Source organism: Triturus cristatus, chromosome 1_1 (assembly GCF_964204655.1).
Source record: "Triturus cristatus chromosome 1_1, aTriCri1.1, whole genome shotgun sequence".
NCBI lineage: Eukaryota > Metazoa > Chordata > Amphibia > Caudata > Salamandridae > Triturus > Triturus cristatus.
The window spans coordinates 705,309,344-705,335,679 of NC_140579.1; the positions used below are offsets into that span (position 1 = coordinate 705,309,344).

The window sequence follows — 26,336 nt, forward strand, 5'->3', positions numbered from 1 at the left end:
TTCCCAATGTTGCGGTGTTGACACACCACACTATACGGTGTCATAAAGATACCGACATATTTAAAACCCTCAGTAGTCACCTCGAAATCCGTAGCATAGACTTATTGCAATTAATCTTATATCCTGAGTGTGATCCATATTCCTCTTGGGTGTGAAAGAGAACGGGGATAGTTGTCATAGGTTCTATTATGTATAAAAGAATATAGTTGGCGTAGAGGTAAATCTTCTCCTCAACATCATCATTGGGAGTAATTCGGAAATCACTGACCCCTGGGTGTGCTCGAATGGCACACGTCAAGGATTCCACAGTAAACTCAAAATGGAGAGGGGATAGAGGACACCCCTGCCTGGTCCCCCGGACAAATGGGAACCTCAACGACAACTTCCTGTTCATCTTTACCGCTGCTATCAGTTCACTATATAATAGCACTATCAATTTCCGAAATTTTGTCCCAAATCTAGTGTACAATCCAGAAAAGGCCAATACACTGCATCAAATGCCTTTTCTGCGTCTAACGAAATAAATATGTGTGGAGCTATACAGTCCTTGACCTCCATCAGCTAGTTATGAGTTATACAGAGATTCAACTGGGTAGCATGACTTGGCCTGAACCTGGACTGGTCATTGTGAATGAGTGATGTAATGACCTTCAATAAACAGGTCACAAGTATTGTGGCTAGAATTTTAACTTCGGTGTTTAATAATGAAATGGGACGGTATGAGTCACACCTGTCTTTGGGTTTGCTGTCTTTATGTAAGACCGTGATCATGGCTGTTTGGAAGTCTAGAGGAAGAGTACCATCCTTGCCTGCATCTTGGTAAAGATTTAATAAGATTGGTCCCAGTAAATGTATGCATCTTTTATAAAACTCGTCTGGAATGCCACTGAGACACGGGGTTTTACCCAGTCTTAGATTAGAGACCGTCTCCTGTACTTCCATCAATGTTAGGTCACCTTCCAGCCCCTCTACCTCTTCTTCCCCGAGCACTGGGGTCTGAATGGTAGCCAGATAGTGGTCTATATAAGAGAAACTACTAAGTGGATGCGCCTCATAGAATAATCTGTAGTAGTCTGCAAACACCTGAGTAATCTGTAAGTCTGTGTTGAGAGTTTTACTGTGTCATCAATAAGACCCTGTACTCATCTGGCTTCCACCTCCTTTTTGCTAACCCAGGCAAGAAGCTCTCTCCCCTTGTCCCCAACCTCATATAGTCAGTGTAGCGTCACCAGTCTCTGCTTTTTGGGGCTGTCCTGCTCCAGGTCACAGTACTCTAGTAGTAGGGGCTCTAACTGCAGAGGGACCAAGGGATCTCGACTGCTAATGGACCATCCCTCTAAGTGGAGGATTTGAAGCTCTAGTTGTTCCAACTTCTCAACCACCCTCTTCTTTTTCCGGGCTATTACTTTTTGAGCCTTCTCGCGTAGCACTGTTTTCTAGGCATTCCACAGTATAGCCTCAGAGGTGATTCTGTATTTTCTAAGTAGAAAAGTTCAGTGTCAACCCAAAGACCCCTTATTACCTCCCTATCTCACAGGTCCTAGGCATCAAGTTGCAACCCCGTGCTGGGACAGTTGGGCAGTGTTCCTAGTCGCACCAGGAGCGGGAAATGATAAGACCGGCCCGCGCTAAGTAGTCACCCTGCCCTATCTCGCCCACTTTACCAGTAGGCACAAATATGTAGTCCAGTCGGGAGTACGCTTTGTGGACCTCTGAAAAGTATGAGAATTGTCTATCATGCAAATGTTGATGGCACTATATGTCACTTAGCCTCAACGTGCTAGCTAAGCGGGCCAGCGGCGTTGTGTGTGTAAGCCCCTCATGTTTCTCAGATCGATCAAGTGGTGCGTGCATTACATCATTGAAATCCCCTCCTATAACATGAAGGTAAGAGGGCATCTCTAAGAGGATGTCCACCACGTTAGTCAAGGTTAGGACTGCAGCCGAGGCGGTGCAGACACATATATCAAGGTAATGTCCCGTTATCAAGGTGACCTACCGTCTGCCCCACACCCCCCTAAACCCTATGTACCGACCCAGGGGTCCGTCCATCTGCATGTCACTTCAAAATGGGGGACTTTTTAACAAATACTGCCTGGAAATCTACACAGACTATCTTGTAGGTGTGTTTCCTGAAGCATTACTATGTCAGGTTGTATGCATTTATTATATTGCGCTACCAGCCCCCGGTTAATCTTATCCCCTAGTCCGCTGACATTCCATGTCAGTATCGTGAAGGTAGTAGTCTCGGCTGAGGCCATGGTGTATTCTTGGGAACTGTCTTAACGATGTGTAGAAAGCTCATGTAGCTCACTTGTTGCCTTGTGTGTGTGTGTCCCAAAATCGTGCACGACCAACAAATGAAAAAGAGCAATTAAACTCCCCCTTTCCCAACCAACCTGCCTCACCTCCCCCCACGACCTTCTTGCAGCACTTAACCGCTCCATTCTAAAACAACTGTGTGCAAGACAAGCAGAGGTCTGTCGCCCACCCCCTAGCACTACTCAGTGCCCAAACACCGTACTATTTAAAACATTAGAACAAACAGAAAGAAAAAAGCCTATGAGTGACAATCCACAGCAGTCAAAGAGGGACTGAGATTAATCTCAATAGGAACTAAAATCACCCGTGGGGTGTCGGGTGTGTGCTGCGTCTCCACTTGTCCAGGTCACCAGCTTACTGTTGCCATTTTAGGGATCTGGTTGTTCTGGATCTTGTACTTGTGCCTGTGCTGGCTGCTGCCATGGCTCTACATCTTGCTACAACACTGAAATATCGCCTGCGAGGGAATGCAGACTCTCAGACTCTGAGGATAACTCATCCTTTCCTGACCCTAAAGAGGAAGCACACAATCGGGCAGAGCCCCTGGCCCTTTTTGAAGATTGACTATGTTCGCCTTTCGTGTCTGTGGAATGCCCCCTTCCCTGGCCTGTCCTCCTTGCCCCTTCGTTGTGGTCTGTGGCCTCCTCTCCATCTCCGCTGCTGGCTGTCCTTAGGTTTGGCACCCAGGTTCTGAGGCAGTTGTCATTGGAATCGTGGTGCCTTCTGCAAGTGCAAGATCAGCTGCTCTTCTATCCAAGCTCAAGCATCCTCTGGTGATTGAAAGAAGTGGACCTTTCCTTGAAAAAGAACCTTTAGCTTTGCTGGAAACAGCAACATGTATTGCGGTTAGAGGGCTCTTAGTTTTTACTTTCACAGAGTCAAACATATGTCGCTGGTGTTGGAGCTAACGGCTATAGTCAGGAAACACCACAATGTTTGAGTTTTTGTACCTGACCTCCCCTTTGCGACGTACCTCCTAGAGAATCATGTTCTGATCCAGGAAGTTAAGAAACTTTGCTATGATGGGCAAGGTGAGGCCCTGGTGGCGGCCTGCTACTCAACGCTCTGTGTGTCTGTACTATTACAAAACAAGCAGAAAATTGGTCGGACCATAGTGTGGCCTTGAGCCAGTTTGCCAACAACACAGGCACACTAGCACCTCCTGAGTCCTCTGGAAAGCCAACGAAACTGAGGTTATTTCTATGGGGGTCCATTTTCTGCATCTTCCGAACACCATAATACATCCTTATTTGTGCTGCGGAGCTCTTCCAACTCTTTCCAGAGATCCCGTACTATGTCCTCCACCTCCGAAAGTCGAGTCTTAGTCTCTGTTACTCTTTCCGAGACATTGGGTAGGTCTTGGTGCAAAAGAGACACCTCCGAGCATATCTCCCCTATCTTGCCCTTCAGCACCTCTCTCAATGATTGGATCGCTTTCAATAATGTGGCATTACTCTGCAGAGACTGTAAACCCTCCTCCATGTTTACCTGGGGGCCCATGACTTTGGTATAGTGGTCCATGTTTCTGTAGCAAGGGTGTTTAGTGTGTTTGTCTTTCACCATGATGTTTGGTGATCAGCAGTTGTGCTATTATCGGGTGAGAATCCAATAACCTTGTGCAGGCTAATACAAAACCGTCCAAGGGGAAAGAGGCGAGAGCGGGCAGCCAAAAGGGCCTGGGGGAGGGAAGAGAGAAGAATGGAGCAGCTCCCCGTTCCCTTGGTCAAGCTGCAGCCCTTGCGTTTCTGCCACTGTGTCCTCCGCTGTGCACTTACGGGACGATATGTATTGCACTTGTCCGGATCACTACACGTACCTGCCAATGTCCCCCACCACAGTGCACACGATTCAGACCAGCTAGGGGAGCAAGTGAATATCCTCTCTGTTGCCCGGCCAGACCAATCTGTGCTGCTGTTTCTGTTGGGCAGTCTCACTTCCATCCAATGCGCACCCCTGCCTGAACTGTCACCGAAAGGGGTGAGGTGGCGGAATGCAGGTGTCAGGAGGCACTAACTCTGGCGAACAAGCAATCAGTCCAGTGTCCAGTTGGCATCAGGACAGGGTTGCATGGGGCAATCAGGATGATCTGCAGCTGCCAGTGACCCACCTTCTCACCTGCTGAAAGCGCCTTGGGCCACCACCGAGGCCTCAATGTGCCTTCTGTGCTGTTCACCACAGGCCCTCAACAGCACAGGTGATGTTCTTCTGTGGTGTCCCCCAGCGGCAATTGCACTCAGCGACCAGGACATGCCCCAATCCTGGGGCATCAAGAGGCATCACCTCGCAGCCTCTCTATTGGCTCACAGGCACCGTGCTCAACCACAGGGGGTCCTGCAGTATCCTATGTCTGCACGCTTGGGCCCACCCTATTCAGCAAAGAACCATTCACCACCAGTCAACAAGTCAACAGCGCAATGTCCAAAGCCCCCAGCAGTCTCTCCGTTTTCCCTTCGGGGAGGGGGATCTCGGTTGTGCCCAAATGTGTAACTGAAGGTGGCACTCAAATAATTATTGCTCTGCCGCTGGTCCACTCGTCCTGGGCCTCTCTCAGAGCCGGCCTTACCTCTGGGCCCAGCCACTCATCACTGCTGTGTGTAAGGTATTCAGCGCCTCTTCTCTGCCCTGGAGTTCATCATCACTCTCGACCCCTTGCCCCTGCAGGACACCCCAGGCCTCGGCTGTGCGGTCCCTGTCTCCCGAGCAGCCCCGCATTGATAGTGTGCTCTCAGCTGGGTGGAGCAGGCTTGGTGGCCCGGGATCCATCCAGGCAGCTTGCGCAGGCTGCCTCCGTACAGCTTCACTGCGGGGCACCTACTGCCGCATTTGGTGGCGGTCGACAGCAGTCCAGTCCAAGCGCTTCTTACTAGTGCACGTCCACACCCTTGCTCAGCTCCTCCTTGTGAGAAAGTGCCATCTTTCTTGCATGGTATGCCCCCACCTTTTGCAGAATTGCTGATGTACTTTGACTGAGTTTGCCCTGGGCTTCTGCCAATCAGGTACCCAGGGCCTATGATCCTTCCCTAAAACTGTGTTGAAGCCTAAACCCAATTGGCATCTCTGGCCACATGTCAGCCCATGGTAAATGGTACACTAGGTACCCAGGGCCTTGTGACCAGAGAAGGCTCCTAAGGGCTGCAGCACTTATTGTGCAACCCTTAGAGGCCCTGTACCCTGACACACACACACTGCCCTTGCAGGCTGAGTGTCTGGGTGCAGAACAAAACAGAGAGTCGACATGGCACACATCCCTGTGTGCCATGCCCACAACACACACTGCCCTGGCATACATCAGCCACCCCTCTAGCTGGGTGCCCTATACCAGTGGTGTGGGTACAGGTGCATGAGCCCTGTGCCCCTACAGTACCCAGGTCCATTCCTGGGCACTGTAAGTGCAGTGCTGTCATTTAAGAGAATATGGTGCTGGGAGATCGTCAAACACGAGCTCCACAGCACCATGATGGCTACACTGAAGACTGAGAAGTTTGGTATTAAACTTCTCAGCACATTAAACCCGCACTGATGCCAGTGTTGGATTTAATGTACAATGCACGACAGAGGGCATCTTAGAGATGCCCCCTGAACCTAACCTACAATCCACGACTTGTCTGAGGGGCTGCCTAGGCTGCCACACAGCATACATGTTGCTGGACCCCTGGGTAGAGAGCCATCCGCTCTCCTGGGCCAGCAACAATGCACATCCTGGGCAAGGTGCTAGGTCTCCTCCCCTAGGATGAGCAGGGGAAGCTTCAAAGGCATTCCGCCTTTGTGAGCTTCTCCAGGCCACTTGCTCTACTCAGCAACTGGCCCCTACCGGTTCTGACCCCCACTCTGGCAGGAAGACTGTCCGGAAACCCCAAGGAAGGAAAGGGGGTGTGCCAGCCTCTGCCAACCCCACCCCTCAGGTGGGGGAGGCGAGGTGAAGCACATCTCCGGGCTCTCGCCACCTTGAAGATGGGAAGCCCTGCCCAATCAGGACTAGGCCACTGCCCCCCTCCCACAGGAGAGTGGCAGGATAGGGGGTGTACCCACCCCAGGGAGGGGACCCATTGGTCCCTGCCCTTTACCTACCTGTAACGCCCTTAAATTTAGTATTTAGGGGCACCCTGAACCTTCCTTCCTCAGATCCAGATTCCAAAACAGCAAATAAGATCATGAAACAAGAAGGCCTGCTGTGCAGCTGCTAACAAGAGGAAGACACCAACTGCTTTGGCCCCAGCCCTACCGACCTGTCGACCCTCGAACATGCTCCTGCTAAACCCCGGCATCTCCAGTGGCCAGCAACCTCAAAAACCCCGGAGGACCTGGCTACCTTGTGACTCTAAGCAACTAGGACTCCCACGAGCAGTGGTACTGCTCAAAGCAAGTAACTGACCCCTGGCATCAGCCAGGAACCGCGAACCCTGCACACTCTGCACCCGCCAAGCCTGGCCTGTGCCGGAGTGGACAAAGACCATGAGGACGTCCCCCCAGTGACTGTGACCCCGAATCCAGCACCCAAGGACCCACCTCGATGCTCCTGACGATGCCTGCAGCCTCAGAACCAGGGACTCCTCCAACCACGACCAGCAGAGGGGAAGATTTCCAGATGCCAAAGGGCACCCCTTCACCCGGCGCCCTTCGGCCCCCTGTGCCCAACTCCTGGGTGCCTACCTATCCTCCAACTACCCAACTTACCTCTCGAAGTGGTGGTCACACCTGAAGAATCTTCATCCCCGAGCTTGCAGCCTTTGTTTGTTCTTGAGCTTCTCCACTGCAATCCATTGAGCGCCAGACGGCTCAAAAGCACCCTGCACCCAGCCGCCCGAGTGGCCCTGGCAGTGCAACTTCTACTCTAACCTACTTCCCCATTTGCCCTGAGCAAGTGACCAGGAGCCCAGCTCCCATAGCCGGGTGGCCTGCTAGCCAGCAGCCACCAAACAAGGGCCCCCCTGCCTCCCAATGGATAACATTGGGCCTAACTCACTCTGCACCCGGCTGCCCCTGTGCTGCTGAGGGTGTAACAACTGTACTTACCTGACCCTAGGAGACCTCTGAGTCTATGCTCAGAACCTTAACTCTGCCAGTCGAGTACTTACCCAAAAGCTGATAACGCACTTTTCTTCCATAGGGTAACATTGACTGGTTTCGCTTGGAAATTCTTCTAAGTGTCGAGTTTTGGAACTTTAAAATATTCATCGAAAATCAGCCGAATTACGAAAACAAATTTACTCCCCTGTTATCAGGAGAGATCCCAATGCTGGATCTTGGTGCCCAGCACTGACCCTAAAAAGTAATTACAACCGTACTTACCTATAACTTGATTTTCCTTCCATAGGATAACATTGCCTGGTTTTCACCAGAAATTCGATTTTGCAAACTTACAAATATTCGTTAAAAATCGCCTGTATAACAAAAACACATTCTTTCAACTGTTTACAGGAGATGTCCCAGTGCTGGATCCAGGATCCAACACTGAGTTAGGAAAAGCAACAATAACCCCACTTACCTGCTAAGTGAATTTCCTCGCGTAGGATAACATTGGTGATTCTATGTGAAAAAGTGTCAACTTTTAAAACACAATAATATTCCTTAAAAATCATAACTGTAACCAAAACGTTTTTACTCAGCTGTTTACAGGAGATGTCCCAGGACTGAATCTAGGATCCAGTCCTGTGGTAAGAAAAGTAATCCAAAACATAATCAATTGCATTTAACTAGAAATTCCCATTGAGCTCAATGTAAAATTGCGTTTGAAATTGTGTTGCCTATTGCAACAACTGTACCTATTGCATTCAAAAGTCTATTGCCTATTGAAAGTATTTATCTAAAGCATCTCATTCTGAGAAAGTATATTTTGATACCTATTGTTGGTTCTAAAATAAAACAACTATATATTTTTATACAAAACCATTGGCCTAGAGTTCAGTTCTTGAGTGTGTGAGACCATTTGCTGACTGAGTGTGTACAACAAATGCTTTACACTGTCCTCTGATACTGCCTTACTGCTCGACCAAGCTACCACTTTAGAGAGTAAGGTTATATCTAACTTTAGCCTGTGCCAAACCTCTGGGGACTGTGGACTCTGTGCACACTACCTATTTGGGAACAGTATATACAGAGCCACTTTCTAACACTCCTTCCTACCCACCACACCAGGCCTCGGCTGTACAACACCTGTCGCTCGTGTATCAACCAGCACTACTAGAGGCCCTTATCACGGGGAAGCAGGCTCCGCGCCATGGGACCAGGTGTTCTTCGCGGGCTGTCCCGGTACTACGTCACCCCAGGAGCACCTACCACAACCGATGATGCAGAACGCCAGCAGTCAGACCTAAGATATCTTCAGTTGGTGAGTGCAGAAATTTAGTGCTCCACCAACCGGCCAGGATTTCCTTTCCCCAAATTCTAATTTTCAGCAGGGTCCAGGGCCAGAAATCACCAAATAGCCAGTCTGTGATGTGACACCTGCATGTAGATCGCCAAGGCTGTACTGGATGCCCCCTACTACGGCAGGATTTTCGACAGATTAATTATCTCTGGCCAGAGCTCACAGAGAGTGCGACTATTCTGCCATGTTGTTGGCTACGCCCCCCACTACAGACAGCCGTAAGCAACACAGAAGACTATGCATCTGTTAACCTTCTTGCCCCATCCTACTGCAATATTTGTAGCATAAAAAGGTTGAGCATAACGGCCAACAGGGGAAATACTAGCGTGGTGACTCAGGAAATGAAAGAAGACTAGTAAGGTGAAGCCAGGAGTGAGCAGGAAGCTTGCAGCTAGCTGAACTGTATAACAGTTTTTAAAGTTTACCTGATGCAGCTTGCATACTCTACAGTACATAAATAAACACTATATTGAGTCAAGGCATTAACTTATAGCACCGCAATAATGTGAGAACAGTAAAAGGAAGATTGGAATGATATTACCAGATGGTAAAGAGGAACGAGAAATCAACCTAGCTAACCTAACTGACAGAGGAATGGGGGACTGATCCTGTAAACTAAGATCACCCTGAGCAGTAGAGGAAGGACGAGCTGATCCTGTATGGAGCTCACCATGAGCGGAGAGGAAGTAGGAGTTGATCCTGTACACATCTCATAATGAGCAATCGAGAAAGAGGTGGACAGCAGGTCCTGTGGAATGATCTCACCACGAGCTTCATCAGAAGGGGGAGCTGATTTGAATAGAGGGTTCACCATGTTTAATAGAGGAAAGAGGAGCTGGTTCTGTCACCATGAGTGATGATGAGGATGGGGGAGTGGATCCTGCGCACAGTTCAGTGTGTATGATAGATAAACGAGGGGCTAACCCTGTACACTGAGCCCACTATGAGGAACAGAGGAAGGATGAGCTGATCCTGTACAGAATTCACAATAAGCAAAAAAGTAGGCACATCTGTTGCTTTAGTTTGTGCAGAAAGACTATGTGCTTATGAGAGAAGATCCAGATGTTTGGTGGCATTAAACCACAACAAAATAATACTATGGATAGATAAATAAAGTGAGATAGGAAAACAGAAAGAGTAAGAGAGATAGAAAGAGAAAGAGAAAGAGAAAGAATTAGAGGAGTTTATTAGAGTCATAGAAACTAGAAGGGTATTACACATAACAGCTGGCAAGACCTCCAAAAGTAAAAGTCGCCGTATTTCTAAGAAACTCACTTACTTGTTTAGAAAGCTGACATATCTAACACAATAACTGCAATGGTATTGTGTGGGTAATGAGGACTTTTGTTTGGGGATAACTGTGGTTATCCTTGACCTTTAAAGTCCCTGAAACTGCCAACACAACAGATGCAGTAGCTTCTACCAGTGGTTGATGACAACCTGCTAAAAGTGACCAGAGAAAAAATAATGATGGTTTTCATTTTCAAGAATGACTTTTGGCATATTCAGCTACAGGGGTCGTTTGACAGAATATTGACCACCAAAATATTGCAATACATAAAATATTACAGAATAATATTGATGCCCCAAATATTGACTTTACGTACATAAAATGTACCAGAATATTGACTGCAAAAATATCCTGGACCAAAATATTCATAGTACATAAGTATGGTGTATACATTTAAATCTTATTATCATTGTAGCTTAAAAATTTTTACTTTTCTAAATAAGCAATGCACTTTGAAAAAAAATTATAACATTAAAAAATATTAACATTAAGGGGTCCATTAGGATGTAGGGTGGATCGCCACCGCCCGCATGGTGGTGGCGAGCCACCCTACATCCTTCCCCGCCCGCCACCCATTTCCTCCCGCCATATTTGCATGGCGGGGGTACCACGGCGGACGGGAAGACCGGGCGGAAAAGGGTTTAATATGGTGGTGGTACACCGCCATCTATATCAAGATGCAGGCGGGAGGCAGCCTTTCGCTATGGAAAGGCATGCGGATTTGAAGTTGGGGGCCTGTTGCGGGCCCCCAGGATGTTGGGGGGTGGGGGGCCACATGGGGGGTACCCCCCTGCATGTGCATGCACAACATTGCAGGCACCGCGCGGTGCCTGCCACGTTGTGCATGCATATGCACAAAACGCATTTTTGGCATTGCGGCGGGTGATGCTGAAACCACCGCCCGGCGCAATGTTAAAAATGCGGGATGCACCCGCCAGTGTGGCGGACGCGTCCTAATCACCCCCATGGGACAGCCGTACTTATGGCGGGTGGTCCCTTTTTACGTCAGGATGGCGGGCGGACTCATCCTAATGATGCCCTAAGTACCTGAAAAATATGTAATTCATTAAAATACAGTATGTTTAAAACCACTTTAACAAATAGTCCTATATTAAATTATAAATTGAAATAGATCTATTATACTAATAAAAATAATGATTAAATACAACTATATAATATTTGAAAATAAATATTAAAAACAACATATGCAAATATGTAAATAATAATCTTTCTTTAAAAAGGAAACTTTTATATGTATATTAAACTTAGAAAAAAATATGTAACTAGAACTCTTATTTATCAAATACTAAAGCATGTAACAAAAATATAAAACAATGATTATAAACAAAAACAATTGCTGAATAAAAGAAATATATCTATTTTAAAAACTACATTATTTTAATACTGTATCAATTATTTTAAACACATAGGTTTAAATAAAATACCCTCAAAATATATAAATAGGACACAGAATTAAATAAATAAAAATATTACGTCGAAAAACAAAGAAAAAACAATTCGAATACATCACTGTGTGGGGAAAGGAAATTAGATTTACTATTCTAAGCCCAATCTAACAAGCATTGGGGCAATGCAGTCGGGGGTGGGAGGGGTCGCATATACTAATCTAACTCAAGTCCAACAAATGTTAGGAAGATTGAGACATTAGAGGGGATTCGGATTTACTATTGTTACTCCAGCCTAACAAACATCGGAAAAAGTGCAATTTTGGGGAAAGAGAAAGGTTAGTTACATTTACCATTGTAACTCCAATCCAACTAAAGTTGGGGAAAATATATACCCTGGTAGAGGAGGGGTCACATTTACTAGTCTAACTCCAGCCTAACAAACAGTAGGGAAACTGCATATATGGGAGGGTAATATTTACTATTCTAACTCCAGTCTTGAAAACATTAAGGAAAGCACATGTCAACCGTGGAGAAGTGTGGCTCAATGGTTAGAGTGGCAGACCTCGATGCAGAGCACTGGTCCGGGACCAGGGTTCGATTCTCGTCGCGGCAGGGTCTCGGGCTATAAATTCCGCGGACCGGATATTCTCGCCTCAGTGCCTATTCTAATCATGGGTCCCACGCTGCAACTCTGGGCAATAGCTTGCTTAATCTCCACAACGGCCCCAACAGTGCTGGGATGCCTGTCCTCACCATGAGGGTGCCCAGGAGTGGACACCTCACATGGAAAGCCAGGAAGGGTTCCTTCAGCGGTATGAGTACAGCGCTGAGATACCCGTAGTGGTGATCGGTGCTATATAAATACCTATACATTTACAACCCAGGAGTGGTGGCCGATGTCAGATTTACAATTCTAACTCCAGTCTAGCAAAAATTGGAGTAAGCACTTACATTGGATGGGGGAAGGTTTGAGTAAGACTTTATACTCTATCACCAGTGCAACAAACTTTGGGAAAAGTGCATACATTGGAGGGGTCTAATGTACTATTCAAATTCTAACCTAATAACCATTGAGGAAAGTGCATATTTTTGGGGTGTCCTATTCATTATGCCCATATAAATTAATTACCATCACAAAAATTGAAAATACATAAACAAAATGAAAAAAATAACCTTTTAAAAATGTAAAATATTTCTAAAATATTTCCATGAGAGAAGAATCATTTATAGAACTTGCCTTTCATTTTTAACATATAAGGGCCCATTACGATGTCGGGCAGAAAGCCTCTTCCCAACACCGTCTCGGATTCAGGACACACCGACTTGCGGTCGGCGGTTCCGACCACGGGATTACGACACAGCAGTGCTTAATTTGAGCCGGAGCTTTCCGGTGCTGAGCACCGGCACTTAATTGGTTTCTGGTGCTTGGCACCGGCACCTAATTGTCAACACCACACTTAGGGCAGTCTGTCACAAGGTGGCGCTGCTCATGTAATTTAGAGATGAGCAGTATAACAGTTGTTTAGGAAAACAATATACATTAAAAAATACTAATACCTGCCTCCCCAGCCATTCCTTTAGCTTAAAAGGACCTGGATTAATCTGAACTGTTGCATTTACATGAGATAGAGATGGTTAGTAGTTGTTTTGGCAGCGATAACAGGGGCGATGTGGTGCAAGCTGTAGTAGCCTCCTGGTCAGAGCCCTGGTACTTAACATTTTACAAATTAAGCACTGCGACACAGTGCAGGGTTTTACAGGGGGGTACCTTAGGTACCCCCTCGGCCAGCAACCATAGGCCTCAGGAGCCAGGGGACCAAAGTCAATTTCCGACAGCATTTCCGTGTCGGATAGGCTGACGCAGAAAGGCTGTTGGAAAGCGACATTGTAATCCCAACGTAGGAAATGCCGTCCATAGGGGGTTACGGTGCGGTTCCGACTGACAGGAATAGGTCGAATAGGTCAGAACCGAGTTGGTATGGCCGGCTGGTTTACGTTCCAACCGAGAACATCGTAATCGGGTGGTAAGACTGTAGACTGACGAGTCGGTCGGAATGGCTCTGACGCAGTTGCGAAGATTCCAACTGTCGTAATGAGCCTCATAATGTTTTACTTAACGAAATTTTTTTAATTAGAAAACTCAACCAAATGCATAATATACCCCACAACAATAAGAAATAAGTGTTAACATTATATTAAGAAATATTTTTAAAAGATTACTACTAATTGCCAGTTAAGGAATTATATTACACAGGTAATCTAAATTTATATATATTTTAATTATCAATTTAAAGAAATCTCGACAAAATCCCCCAATAAACACCACATCTCTTAATTAAAATATGATATATAAATTTAAAATATATTTAACAACTAAGCAAATCATTAACAAGTAAAATATTTTGTATAATTAACACAGTAGGGAATAACATTCTTTAAAATCTAAACAAAACCCCAACCCACCCAATCCTCCAATAAACCAGACAATTTAAAATTAAAATTCAATCCTTAATATAAAAATGAATTAAACAATTAAACAAATCGGTGACAATTAAAAAATGTAACAAAAATATTAATATAAAACAACCTCAAAAAACAGAAATACATTTAACTATAACATTTAAAATAACAACAAATTTCAAACGTTATTATAGTAAAGCACTTAAAAAACAATATACTTACCTTCAATATTCTGGTCCAAAATATTTTTGTAGTCGCAATATTATGGCCAGATGATGTTTTTGATTCAATATTTGGGTAGAAACCCCCATAAGGAGGACCAAGATTTCTGACAAAATGTTTGCCTCAATTTGGATAACTCCACTGGGTTTAAATATGAAACAAATGAAGTTGTTTGACTGATGTAGGGAAGGAAACAGAATTTAAACCTTGAATGTCCAACTTAGAACAAGCATTTACAATGCAACGGTCTCGGCATTGTTAAAGTTAGAGCTATTGGCATTGCTCATGACAATGCCGTTTCTTTAAATGTTTTAAAAACACAAACATAAACAAAAATAATGTCATGAGCAATGCCAATAGCTCTAACTTTACCAATGCCGAGACCATTGCATTGTAAATGCTTGTTAGTGTTGGTTAACAGTGCACAGTTCTAAGTCAATCAAAAATAGCTTCTTTTCACACCTTTCTGTCAAAACCCCACTTTTGAATGGTTGTGGTTTCGAAGACACAACCTATAAGTATTCGTCTAGCTCTTAAATATCAAAAATAGTTTGATCAGGTACTTGCCACAGGTGAGGGAGCAACGCCGGGACACCACCGCCTTTCTCCGAGGCACAGCAGAAAATGCCTCGGAGAAACGCCACGTCCTTTTCGGATTTGGGGGCGTGTTTTGCTGTTGTCTCCTCCCTGAGACTTCTCGCAAAAAACACGCCCCCCGATCCGAAAAGGACGGGGCTTCAACGGAGTGACTGGACCTCTTCTCCAGTGGCTGGCCAGCATTTAAGAGGCCAGCCAATGGAGAACAGGAGAGAAGAGGGGCGGGTGCAAGCCCCTCTTCTCAAAGTCATTAAATCTCGGAGCGAGACTGCGCAAGCGCAGCCTTCGCAGCCGAGACCTAAAAAGGAAGATGCTGGAGTTTGCCGCTATTTTTTATAAGAATCTTTAAGAAGTTGGTGAAGAAAAGTGGAAACAAGACTAAAATTCAGATTTAGAACAGATATATACAGAGAAAGACTTACTGCAGTTTGAGGTCAGAACAGCAAGGAATAGATAAAAGTATAAAGCTATAACTGGTCACACTGAAAGGCGGGCCTCCGGACAAAGAACAGGGACAATACATATGTGATGAACTGACATTGCAAGATGTATTCCCTCACATGTGATTATTTAATTGGTGTGTTGGCACTAAGCGGGTCATTATGATGGCGGGCGGATCGCCACCGCCAGGCTGGCAGTGGGGATCCACCCGCCATCACAACCTTATTTACCCCGCGCCACATTATCATGGCGGGGGGTATCGCGGTGCATGCAAAGTGCGTCCGCCGCTTTTCCGACAGTCGGCAATCGTTATGATTGCCGGCCGGGTGCAACTGGGCACTAATATGGTGGTGGTGCCTAACAGGCACCGCCATCAATATTAGGATGGGTGTTCTCAAAGGCATCGGCTGGCGGGAATTGCTTTGGCGGCCCGCGGTGGGCCCCAGGGGTTGGGGGTTGCAGGGCTGCACTTGGGGGGTACCTATGGTACCTCCCTACATTGCCATGCACAAGGTGGCAGGCACTGCGCGGTGCCTGCCATGTTGTGCATGGCAATGCACAACATGCCATCTTGGCATTTTGGCATTGCTGCGGAATGCGACCGCCAGGGTGGAGGTCGCATCCTAATCAGTGGTACGGGACTGCCGCACGTCTGGCGGCCGGTCCCAGCACTTCATCCGCCCGCCATCCTAATGGTGCTGGGACCTGCCACCAGACATGCGGCGGTCCCGCACCACTGATTAGGATGCGACCACCACCCTGGAGGTCGCATCCCGCTATCTTGACATTGTGGCAGGTGCCCGCCGCAATGCCAAAATGCCATGTTGTGCATTGCCATGCACAGCGTGGCAGGCACTGTGCGGTACCTGCCACCTTGTGCATGGCAATGTAGGGGGGTACCAAAGGTACCCCCCAAGTGCAGCCCCTAACACCCCTGGGGGGCCGCAACGGGCTCCCAAAGCAATTCCCGCCAGCCATTCCATGGCAGCATCGCCGCCATGCAAAGGCCTTTGAGAACACCCATCCAAATATGGATGGCGGTGCTTGGTAGGCACGGCCACCATATTAGGTTGCACCGAAATCATATCTGTTGTACTTTTGACACCAAGCCACATTACATCATATGGGTTCCCATGGCAACTTTGGCAAATGATGGAGATGGATCTTTTCACATTCAAAGAAAAATGTAATCAATATGCCTTCTCATTCCAATTGTAAATATAATTGGACACTTTGCTCATCTTGCAACTCCACACACTATGTGATTTCACAACTGGCCTCAATATATGACAACAGATGTAAAGGAATTCAGTGAAAGTTAGAATTTTAACAGGTCACGTCATCAGGGAGGTATCCGAAAAGCAATGGGAAAATGGAGCAGGCATTGAAGATAGAAAAGAGAATGCAAAAGGCTGTTTCTTTCAGCTGTGACCCCTTACCTCACAACACTGTACTATCATACTATGTTAACGCAGATAAGTAGTCTCAGAGCTGAAGAGGTGGCATGTAAATTCTTCAGCTTCAGGGTACCCTTCATTTGAGTAGAAGCCATATTAAATCAGCTTGCATCAAATGTGTGCACATTACTCACTCTGCATACACATGCCTCAGCTCAGATGCTGTCCTCTCCCAGTGGGCCACACATGGCATATCTTCAGCTTCAATGACTTGATGAATATTATTCTACAGATCAACTTGATGAATACTTTCTTGCTCCCCCTCTCAACAAGCAGGCAGTGTAACACATTACCCTTTTTCATTCAGAATTAGAACAGTGCTCTCACACACCTATGCCCCCTAAGCCGAACATTCTTTGATCTATTGCCCAAGATGTGAAACAATACTCAATCCGACAAACTCACATTACTGTGGAGTTCCTCTCTATGAATGGAAACTAGTCATTTGGGATACAAAAGAAGACATCATTGCACTCAAATAACATGTTTCCAGCTCTTGATCGTCATTTTACAACAACTGCGGGGCCTCCACCACAAGAGCGGAGGCCCTTTGTGAATCCGGCCCAGAGTCTTTTGTTCAAAGAAGTTAAGAGACTACATCTCCCAGGATCCCTTTGTTTGAGTAGTCTAAGGGAGGACTGGAAACAAGATGTTTCAGTAATTGGAGCCACCTGATCCAACCTCCTTGAAGTAATTCATATGAAACTCTACAGCTTGGGTAGAAGTGTCAATTGCCAAAATATTAATCACATTCACCATATCTTTCCTGATCCTTAAATGTCTCTAAGATGTTCATGATACATGCTTTAATGCCACAGAAACCTCTCTCTAATCCCTGGCCCACTCACTCATGGTATTTCCCACTCCTTGCCACAGCATAAAGATCATACCTGTGCTACTTGCTGATGGGGCCTCTATCATAAGCACAGTGATGTGGTCAGTTGTTGCTGGAGCAGGCAAGGCGTCAGCGCTCTGCTCCTCTGGCTCACGCAGTTGCCGGATCAATCCTTTGTCCTCCAGCATCTCCAGACTCGGTTCAATGGTGGAATGTGGGCGTCGCATGGGCTCCTCTTCCATGAGCTGCTGACGGGAGCTCATCTGGTTGCTCGATTCGCAAAAACTTTTCTGTGGACATCATCAAGACAAAGACCATATCAATGCATGCACACACCCACATCCTGTAATGTAACGTGGGTTCAGGGAACATGGTAAAGAGTACACAAATCCTCTTAAGTACATTATTCAATGGCATCCAGCGCATACCTTATTTGGCCGTTAAATGTCATTACAGTTTTAATGGGTCAACTGCATGAGATAATGGACTCTAGTACGTACTTTGTAAGTCTTAAAGTTTGTGCTTTTATAAGGTTTCTTGACATTGTTCAGCCAGTGCTATAATACGCGTGTGACTCATTGCATTTGACAGCTTCGAATCCCCCTCGCACTGAGGTGGTCTGCAATACTATCTAAAAAAAAGGTTCAATTAATAAATAGTTACATTAACATAAAGACAGAACAGGAAGAATTAAACAAAATCCCAGGCAGTCTGCAATTTTAATTCCATTAACAATCACCATGTAGTTTGAAATAGGCATGTTGGACATTAGCTGACAGCACTGGATCCCAACTCTGGATAGTTATGTATAAAAGTATTTGTGTATAGGTGGCGATGGAAATGTTTGGTGAATACAGAAGTTGGACTGTAATAGGTTTGGGTCGCATAGCTGGGAAATTGGCTCAAATACCACTGCTTGCTACAATTGACTAGAGGAAAAGGTTAAAAGAGTTCCTTAAAGCTGTACACTTTGAGGCAACTATGTTGTATTAAAATAAAAATTCATAGTTATAATGCATTTCAATGCAGTCCATAAACCAAATCAGCTTTATGTGTTGCTGGTTGGAGGGAATGGGGCTATATAGAGGCATCAACGGCTAGACTTGTTCCACTAGACACAGTTCAATGCTGCATGTAGTAGGCACATGAAAAGCATCAAGTATCTCACTAAGAGGGTCCTAGTTAGAAGGAAAAATCAACACAGGACACAGAAACCTCCTTTCCAATAATGGTTGTTCTTTTTGAGGATGGTGATTGATACAAGCATTGAAAATCAAGGCGCCAAAATGAAGCTGAGACACGTTGGGCAGAAAGAGCCCTGCATAAAGTCTTACAAGAGGGATATACAGCTAGTCATGCTGCTGCAGAAAAAAGTAAAAATTAGGGAGAAAGATGGGTATAAGTGGTCAATGAACACAGCTAAACATAGGGATATAAGAGCATTATGACTTCTCTGACCAAAGCTTCCCTATGTATAGTTTAGGCAGGAAATGACATCTTGGCTTGAGAAACTCTGTTCACAAACACTGTCAATGTGAACATCTTGGATAGGGATAGACTTACGGCTGGCCATACCTTCTTCTTCAGGAAAACTGCATTACATCATGGCGTCAGAGATAGGAAGATGGACGTTCCGTTTAACATCCCTCTTTATCTGCTTGCTCCTGTGCAGTGGCGTCCCTGGCTGGCACTCTGCACTCACAGAGAAGTCCATCTGTGAGAACATGTTTCCAGTTCTTGACGGTAATTTGGAGAACTCCCCAAACTGGCCTTGTTTTGAAGCGCTGGCTCTGGCTGTGAGGACTGGCAATAAAACCCTTACCACATGCTTAGTGGTACAGCTAAAGATGTGCTGCCTTCCTTTTTGCAAGTATGAGTTCAAATAACCACAAGCCGGCATATGGTGACTTTCATTCCTGGATGTAACAGGGGAGAAGAAATTATCTTCTTTAAGAGCTTTTCTGGGGGGTGACTGAGTTCAGCACAATCATGGTAGGGCAAAGAAGGAGTGTTGGCCATGACTGACATCCTCAGGTAGCAAATCCGCTTCGTCCTCTAGAAAGAGTAAGCCTTCTGGGAGCCATGTTTCTCCTAGAGCTGCACTGCCACAACTTGCAGTGCAGGCATTCCAAGTCAATGAGCCCCAGATTTACCAATGCTTTGTGTGAGGTTTACATATCACAATATTGAGCTCTGCCAATCGGCCTACAGTTACTAACATCATGTGTGTATATATATTTTACATAGGTGGAATAAAACTGTTCACACCTGAGTGGGATAACTATTCCTGGATACAGCAATAGCTATCTGGGTGGGATAACTGCTGCTGAGTACAGTCTGAACAGTTACTCTATTCACCAGAGTCTTAGTCCACTCTACTCTTACTTCCTCATTCCATTGATGGAGCGGGTAAAACAACATTTTGTATACCGTCTCTATTTTGAATGAAATTTAATTATGTAATCATTCTAAATATTAACTTGTACTAATTTGTGTAGAGTGGTAGGATTAACCATCTATTGCACCTTAATAAACACAAAATACACGTGGGACTAAAATGCTAATCGCATGGCTAATAATTAAATGATTAACTGGGGTACGCAAACTAACTTTAGGATGTGTTGAAATAGAGAATTGCATGATTCATGTTGCTTTTGTGATAGGCTGTTGGTGTGGAGAGTCGATTTGCTGGATTGTTGGTTCGTTGGTGCGATTGCTTGGTCCCTTGGCTAAATCGTGGGGACTGCGTCGTGCTGAAGGAGATTTCCTGGACTTACCTGGGTTTTCTTTGATTATAAAAGGACAATTCCATCTGAAGGGATTTTGCTTATTGATGTGGGTTGACAGGTTCTTCTGGAGGTGGTTGCCAATGTCCAAATTTAGGTAATTATACATGTCATATCAATCTATGTTAGAAAGCAAGACAGGAAATCGCTCAATAGAGAAATTGTTGAACTGTAATCCTGAATATGCCAACACAAAGTGACTATATTAGATAAACTAAACTTGATTAACAGGAAACGAGTTTGTGATTCTTTAATACGGTATTGAAAAGCTAATCGAAAAGTTCTGAAGCTTTAAATGTGTTTTAGCTGGTTCTAAATCACCATCAACCAGTCTAACTAATTGGTCCATCGACCAAGTGGTGGAGTGCCTTGATGTTAATGTTAGGATTCTATATGTGCAGATGTATATAATGTATATAATGTAAAGGAATTACTCCTGATAGGTAACAAGGTACCCCCCCACATGTCCAGCGCTTCTTTCCTCCTGTGTGCAGATTCGAGTGAGACGTATGAGTGTTGGTGTTATGGGCCCCACCAATGAATGCGTGTATGAATGAGTAAGTGTGATGACGGGTCTGTGATGCAGGGAGGATATGTAAATTTGCCCTTTTCCGCTGGAGCAGTTATCTGGTAGCAGATTGATGGTTTTATTGCATTGGTTTGGTGATTATTGATTATTGATTTATGATCTAACACTTTATGTTGAGTCGTGTTGCGTTTTATGTTGTCAATTGGTTTGAAAACTTCCGGGACGTAGCAAGTTGGCTGCCCTGTAGGTACACGGGGAAAAAAGTGTGGCAAGTGAAGTCGCACAGTGTATTGTTTGGTTGCCCTGTATGTACACGGGGAAATGTGTGGCAAGTGAAGTCGCACAACACATTGTCTGGTTTCGAGTTGATGACATCGTCGTGTGTTATCGGTAGGGACATTTCTGTGTGAACGTGCACGAGTGAAATAGCAACAGGCTCTCTCGTGAAACTCTGGCCTTAATTCTCAGGAGCAGTGTAGTCTCCACATGTGTTTTATCTCCAGAGAAACGGTTAGCCTTTTTGCTTGTTAGAAGGGTAAGGTAGAGGGAAGTGCTACTTTATCGGCGAAACAGAATAATTCTGTGGTAGGGTAGAGGTAAGCACTGTCTACTGGAAATACAGAATTCTTGTGTAAACGAACAAAACTATCTCTTTGGATTAGTGAAACAGGCAATGGTGGTGTTTTTATGTCGTTACTAACAGATTTTGATTAAAGAAAAGGTAAGAACATTTTGATGGTAAATTTTGTAAAGGAGGGGTCAGCAGAAGCAGGAGTAGCAAGAAAAAGCTGACGTCAGAAAGACCGCGTTGGGATTGGCCAGTCATAGAGAGACGAAGCTTTTACGGATTGGTGCGTTGGTGTGAGCCGCGCTAGGAGTGGAGAATTGCCAGTGCGACGTAGACGCCCCAGATTGGTGCGTTAGTGTGAGTCGCGCTGGGATTGGAGAATTTCAGGAGTGACGTAGACGCACAGGATTGGTGCGTTAGTGTGAGTCGCGCTGGGATTGAAGAATTTCAGAAGTGACGTAGACGCACAGGATTGGTGCATTAGTGTGAGTCGCGCTGGGATTGGAGAGCATACGGAATAGTCGCAAGGGAAGTGATTTGAAAAGTCTAATGATTCGGAACTAGGGAAAAGTAAAAATTATGTGCTATGATCGACCTGAGAAAGAGAGAAAATCATGGTTTGGGAAAATTAAAAGTCTATTTAAAAAGGATAAGCCGATTGTGACTAGGGAAGGACAGATACTTCCTCCACCGAAATCACCTGCATCTTTTATGGTAGCGAAATATGGGTACCATACATGTATTTGGCTAGAGAATTGGGCAAAGTATACAAAAGAGGATGGAGTTCTAGCATTTCCAGAAAGTGGTTTGTTTAGTTTAGCTGTATTAAGAAACCTAAGAGAAAGAATGATGAGGTTAGAACCGAGACCTAGACCTACTCAATTTGAGGCTTTGATGGAGTGGGAAGAAGAGATGTATGAAAGGGAACGGTATCCGAGTGGAAGAAGGTATAATTACATGTTTGGTAGACAGTGTGGGCAGGAAAGTCATGAGGACCGAATGAGAAGATGGCAGAATGCAAACATGACTGATGGTATGTTTTCTTTGAGAAATACTGAAGAGACAAGTGGCAGAAATTGTACAGAAAAGAGAAACAATACAGGGTCAGAAGGTTATAAGTATGGTGTGAGTGAATCGGAGGATGAAGTGCTAGAGGACATGTTTTATTAAAATCCTCCCCCGTATCAACCAAATTCTACGTTGCTGACGCCGAGTGCGCCGGTAGAAGAAACCGTGCTAAATAAAAATTTTGAGCACACGCCACCTGATTTAGGGAAAAATAATCCATTTAGAGACTCTGAAATGTCACAACCTATTAGGACTGGGAATGAAAATTCGGTTGAACTAGCTAGAACTACTCTGGAATTAACTGAGAAAATTAGAGAATTAACCCAAAATATGGAAGCAGTGACTGTACCTGTAACTATAGGGCCTGTAATGCCTGTCTTTGATAAACAGATGGATAGTGAGCATTGTTTAACAGTTCCCTACAATAGTAATAAACAAATCGAGACAGAAAGAAGTGGATCTGGAGGAAATGCATGGAAAAATATGGCAGGAACATCAGGTTTAAGTACTCCTAAACATTTGACTATAAATCAAAGTCCAGCAAGTAAGACGCTGATGACAACAGAATCGGCACCAGAGACCCCAGTTAGAAATACGGATAGAATAAGAAGTGAGACAATCCCTGTAGGACCCACTTCTGAGGAATGAAGTGATTGGTTAAGGAGTTTACAGTGAAAATATACAGAACCTCAACCTTTAGATGTGGCAAAATTAAAAGTAACATTGGAAGAATTAATAGTAGGGACTATTCCATCTGAAAAACATAAAAGCATATCAGGACGAGGAGCTAATGTTTCTCTGCAAGAGTATAACTTGGAGAGGGAGGAGTTTGCATGAGAAACTTGAAGAGACAGCGAGTGAAATGGGTATTGATTTTGAGAAAATAAGATCATTATAGAAACCATATAGAGTAGATTTTTCTGAGAAAGATATTGATGTAGATAGGTGGAAAAGTAGGTGGTTTCGAAAGAGAGAGGATGCGACAGACAAAACATTTTGGGCATTTCCAGTAAGAGAAAAGGAGCCAGTAGTAACTGAATGTCCCATGAGGGAAATCCCAGGAGGGGCTTATTTGCATGTTCCCTGGACTAGACAGGACATTTTGTCATTTACAAATGATTTCCCAAGGTTGAGAGAAAAACCAGTTGAGTGGTACCGACAGGTAGAAAGGTTTGTTAAATTATCAAAAGTGTTGTGGATAGATTTGAATGGTCTTTTTGATATAATTATACCTGCAGATTTATGGGCAGAATGTAAAATTACAATCGGTTGGCCAGCTCAAGAGTACCCTAGGGATCCTCAGACGGTAGCCCCTGATCCGGAGGTAATGAGGAAATATGAACAGGTAATTACTTTTCTGAAAAATAAAGTGCCGCCAAAGGAAACCGATTGGGTAAAAATTGATAGAACTCACCAAGAGGTTACGGAATTTATTCATGCCTATTATGAAAGGTTACTGTTAGCTTTTAAGCAATACAGTGGGGATGAGAAATTGAGTGAGAAGGATTTAAGTCATTTTGTATATCGATTTGTTTATGGTTTAAGACCCGAGGTAAGCGAAATGATCAAACAGCATACAGTGGATTGGCAAAATAAAAAGATAGATGAAGTGTTACGACATGCAAAATATTTCAGCGATTAAATTGAAGCCAAACAACGCAAGCTGAAAGAAAAGGCAATGTGGGCACAAGTTAAGGTCGCGGAGAGACAAGAGGCCCAGTTAATTGAGCAGGCTAATAGAAAAGGCCAAGTTAGACAAAAACCTAATATTGGAAAGGGAAAGGGACAAATCAGTTTAGAGGAAGCAAAAAAGAAATGGCCATGTCATAATTGCGGAAAATTAGGGCATTGGAAATCCGAGTGTAAATTGCCCCAGAGTGCTAATGGTGATAATGCATCATTGAATCCACAGGTGCAGAATGAGGTGAGTTGTCAACCGCCACGACAGCAGCAGGTTGTTACCCAACAGTGTCAGGTGCCAAAGCCACCTTTTCCACAGAGCGTAAATCCTCAGAGATACTGTAATGAGACAGGATTCTACACCGAGGAACAGGTAACGAAGCTACCGCGCGCTAGTGCTGTTTCGCAGTATTGGTTGCAGCGCGATGAGAGTGAGTCAGAAGAGAATTATTGACGGTGCCTAGGAGAGGAAGAGGAGTGCGTACTTGGCGCAACTCTAGAGGTAGACCAGACAGGACCCTTTGTGGTTGGAAAGGTAAATGATGAAAATATTACTTTCCTAGTAGATACTGGTGCTACTCGTTCAACTGTTAGATCAGCTGACGTTAAAAATCTTCCTCTCTCGGGTGACACAATCCAAGTAGTCGGAGTCTCAAATAGACAGATAAAAACTTATCTTACTGATCCTGTTAAAGTTAAAATAGGGAAATTCACCTACATGCATCGATTTGTTGTGTGTGATACTAGCCCTGTGAATTTGTTAGGGAGAGATTTGTTGTGTTAAATTAACTGTACTATCTTCTGTACCCCTGATGGCATAGCTTTTGAAACTCCTGATGAGGATGTACTGTATAGAATGACAATGGCAAATTTGAAACCTGAAACTACTGAGGTATTTGTTGTATTTTATCCGGAGGAATTGCCGCAGGAATTGAAGAAAACAGTGAAACCCGAGGTATGGGATTTCACAGGAGAAGATATGGGATTGATGAGAAAGGTAGATCCTGTGAAAATAACTGTAAAAGAAGGAGTAAGCTACCCGAATATTCCTCAGTGTAAATTGACACCAGAGATAATTGCGGGAGTGACGCCTGTAATAGACAAGATGATTGAACAGGGAATTCTGAGAGAAATAATGAGCAGTCCATGTAATTCTCCGATCATGGGTTTAAAGAAGCCTAACGGAACTTTCAGGATACTGCAAGATTTGAGAAAAGTGAATACAATTGTTGTACCCTGCTGCCCCATAGTACCGAACCCTTCAGTAATCCTATATCAGATTCCCCATGATGCGAAATGGTACACAGTCATTGACCTGTGTCATGCTTTCTTTTCTATTCCATTGCACCCCGATAGGCAACAAATGTTTGCGTTCCGGTTCAGCGAACGTACTTTGGCATGGTGCCGTATCCCACAGGGGTATACAGAAAGTCCATCAATATTTAATCAGATTCTAAAGAAGTCTTTAAAAGATTTGAAAATGCCCGAAAGTTCAGTACTCGTGCAATACATCGATGACCTATCGGTGGCATCGAGGACGCGAGAGGCATGTGTGGTGGACACAGTTGCATTGTTAAATCATTTGGCAGATGGAGGACTTAAGGTATCCCCATTGAAATTACAATTTTGTAAAAAGGAGGTACAATACTTAGGTCATAAGATTGAGAAAGGCCTGAGGAAAGTGACTGCAGACAGGATCAGAATAATAAAAGGAATGAGAGCACCAATGACTCAGGAGAAGTGAGAATGTTTCTTGGAATGGTGGGATATTGTCGCCAGTGGATCAGCAACTTTTCGCTGATTGCAAAACCTTTGGTGCGCTTGACAAAATGTGATGTGAAAGATCCCCTTGAACTAAATAAAGAAGAGATGAGGGCCTTTAGACAACTGAGAGACAGCTTATGTGAAGCACCAGCTCTTGGAACGCCCGATTACGAAAAGGAATTTGAGCTCTATTGCAGTGAGAGAGATGGATGTGCACTCTCTGTGTAGTACAAAGGCATGGAAAATTAAGACGACCGGTGGCCTACTTTTCAGCTGTACTAGATCGTGTAGCTGTAGCTTTACCTGGTTGCTTGAAAGCAGTAGCTGCTACCTGTAAGAGTCTGGAGCAGAGTGAAGGCATTGTGATGGGATATCCTGTGAGAGTGTTTGTTCCCCATGATGTTGCAATTCTTTTGACAAGAAGCCGTACACAATTTATGACGCATAGTCGGCTGACTAAATATGAAAAGGTCACTCTGGGTGCTACAAATGTGAGCCTTGTAAGGTGCCTTAATGTAAATCCATCAACATTGCTACCTG

General features: G+C 44.7%; 1 protein-coding gene across 3 annotated transcripts in view; it reads right to left on the bottom strand.

Moving 5' to 3' along the window:
- The window catches only part of FMNL1 (formin like 1), a 1,060,054-nt gene that overhangs the window by 188,793 nt on the left and 844,925 nt on the right, over positions 1-26,336 (bottom strand). For all 3 annotated transcript variants that reach the window (XM_085647374.1, XM_085647364.1, XM_085647383.1), the window contains exon 14: positions 17,457-17,691. In XM_085647374.1, coding sequence (XP_085503500.1) covers positions 17,457-17,691 — 235 coding nt within the window. The remainder of the gene's footprint in view (positions 1-17,456; positions 17,692-26,336) is intronic.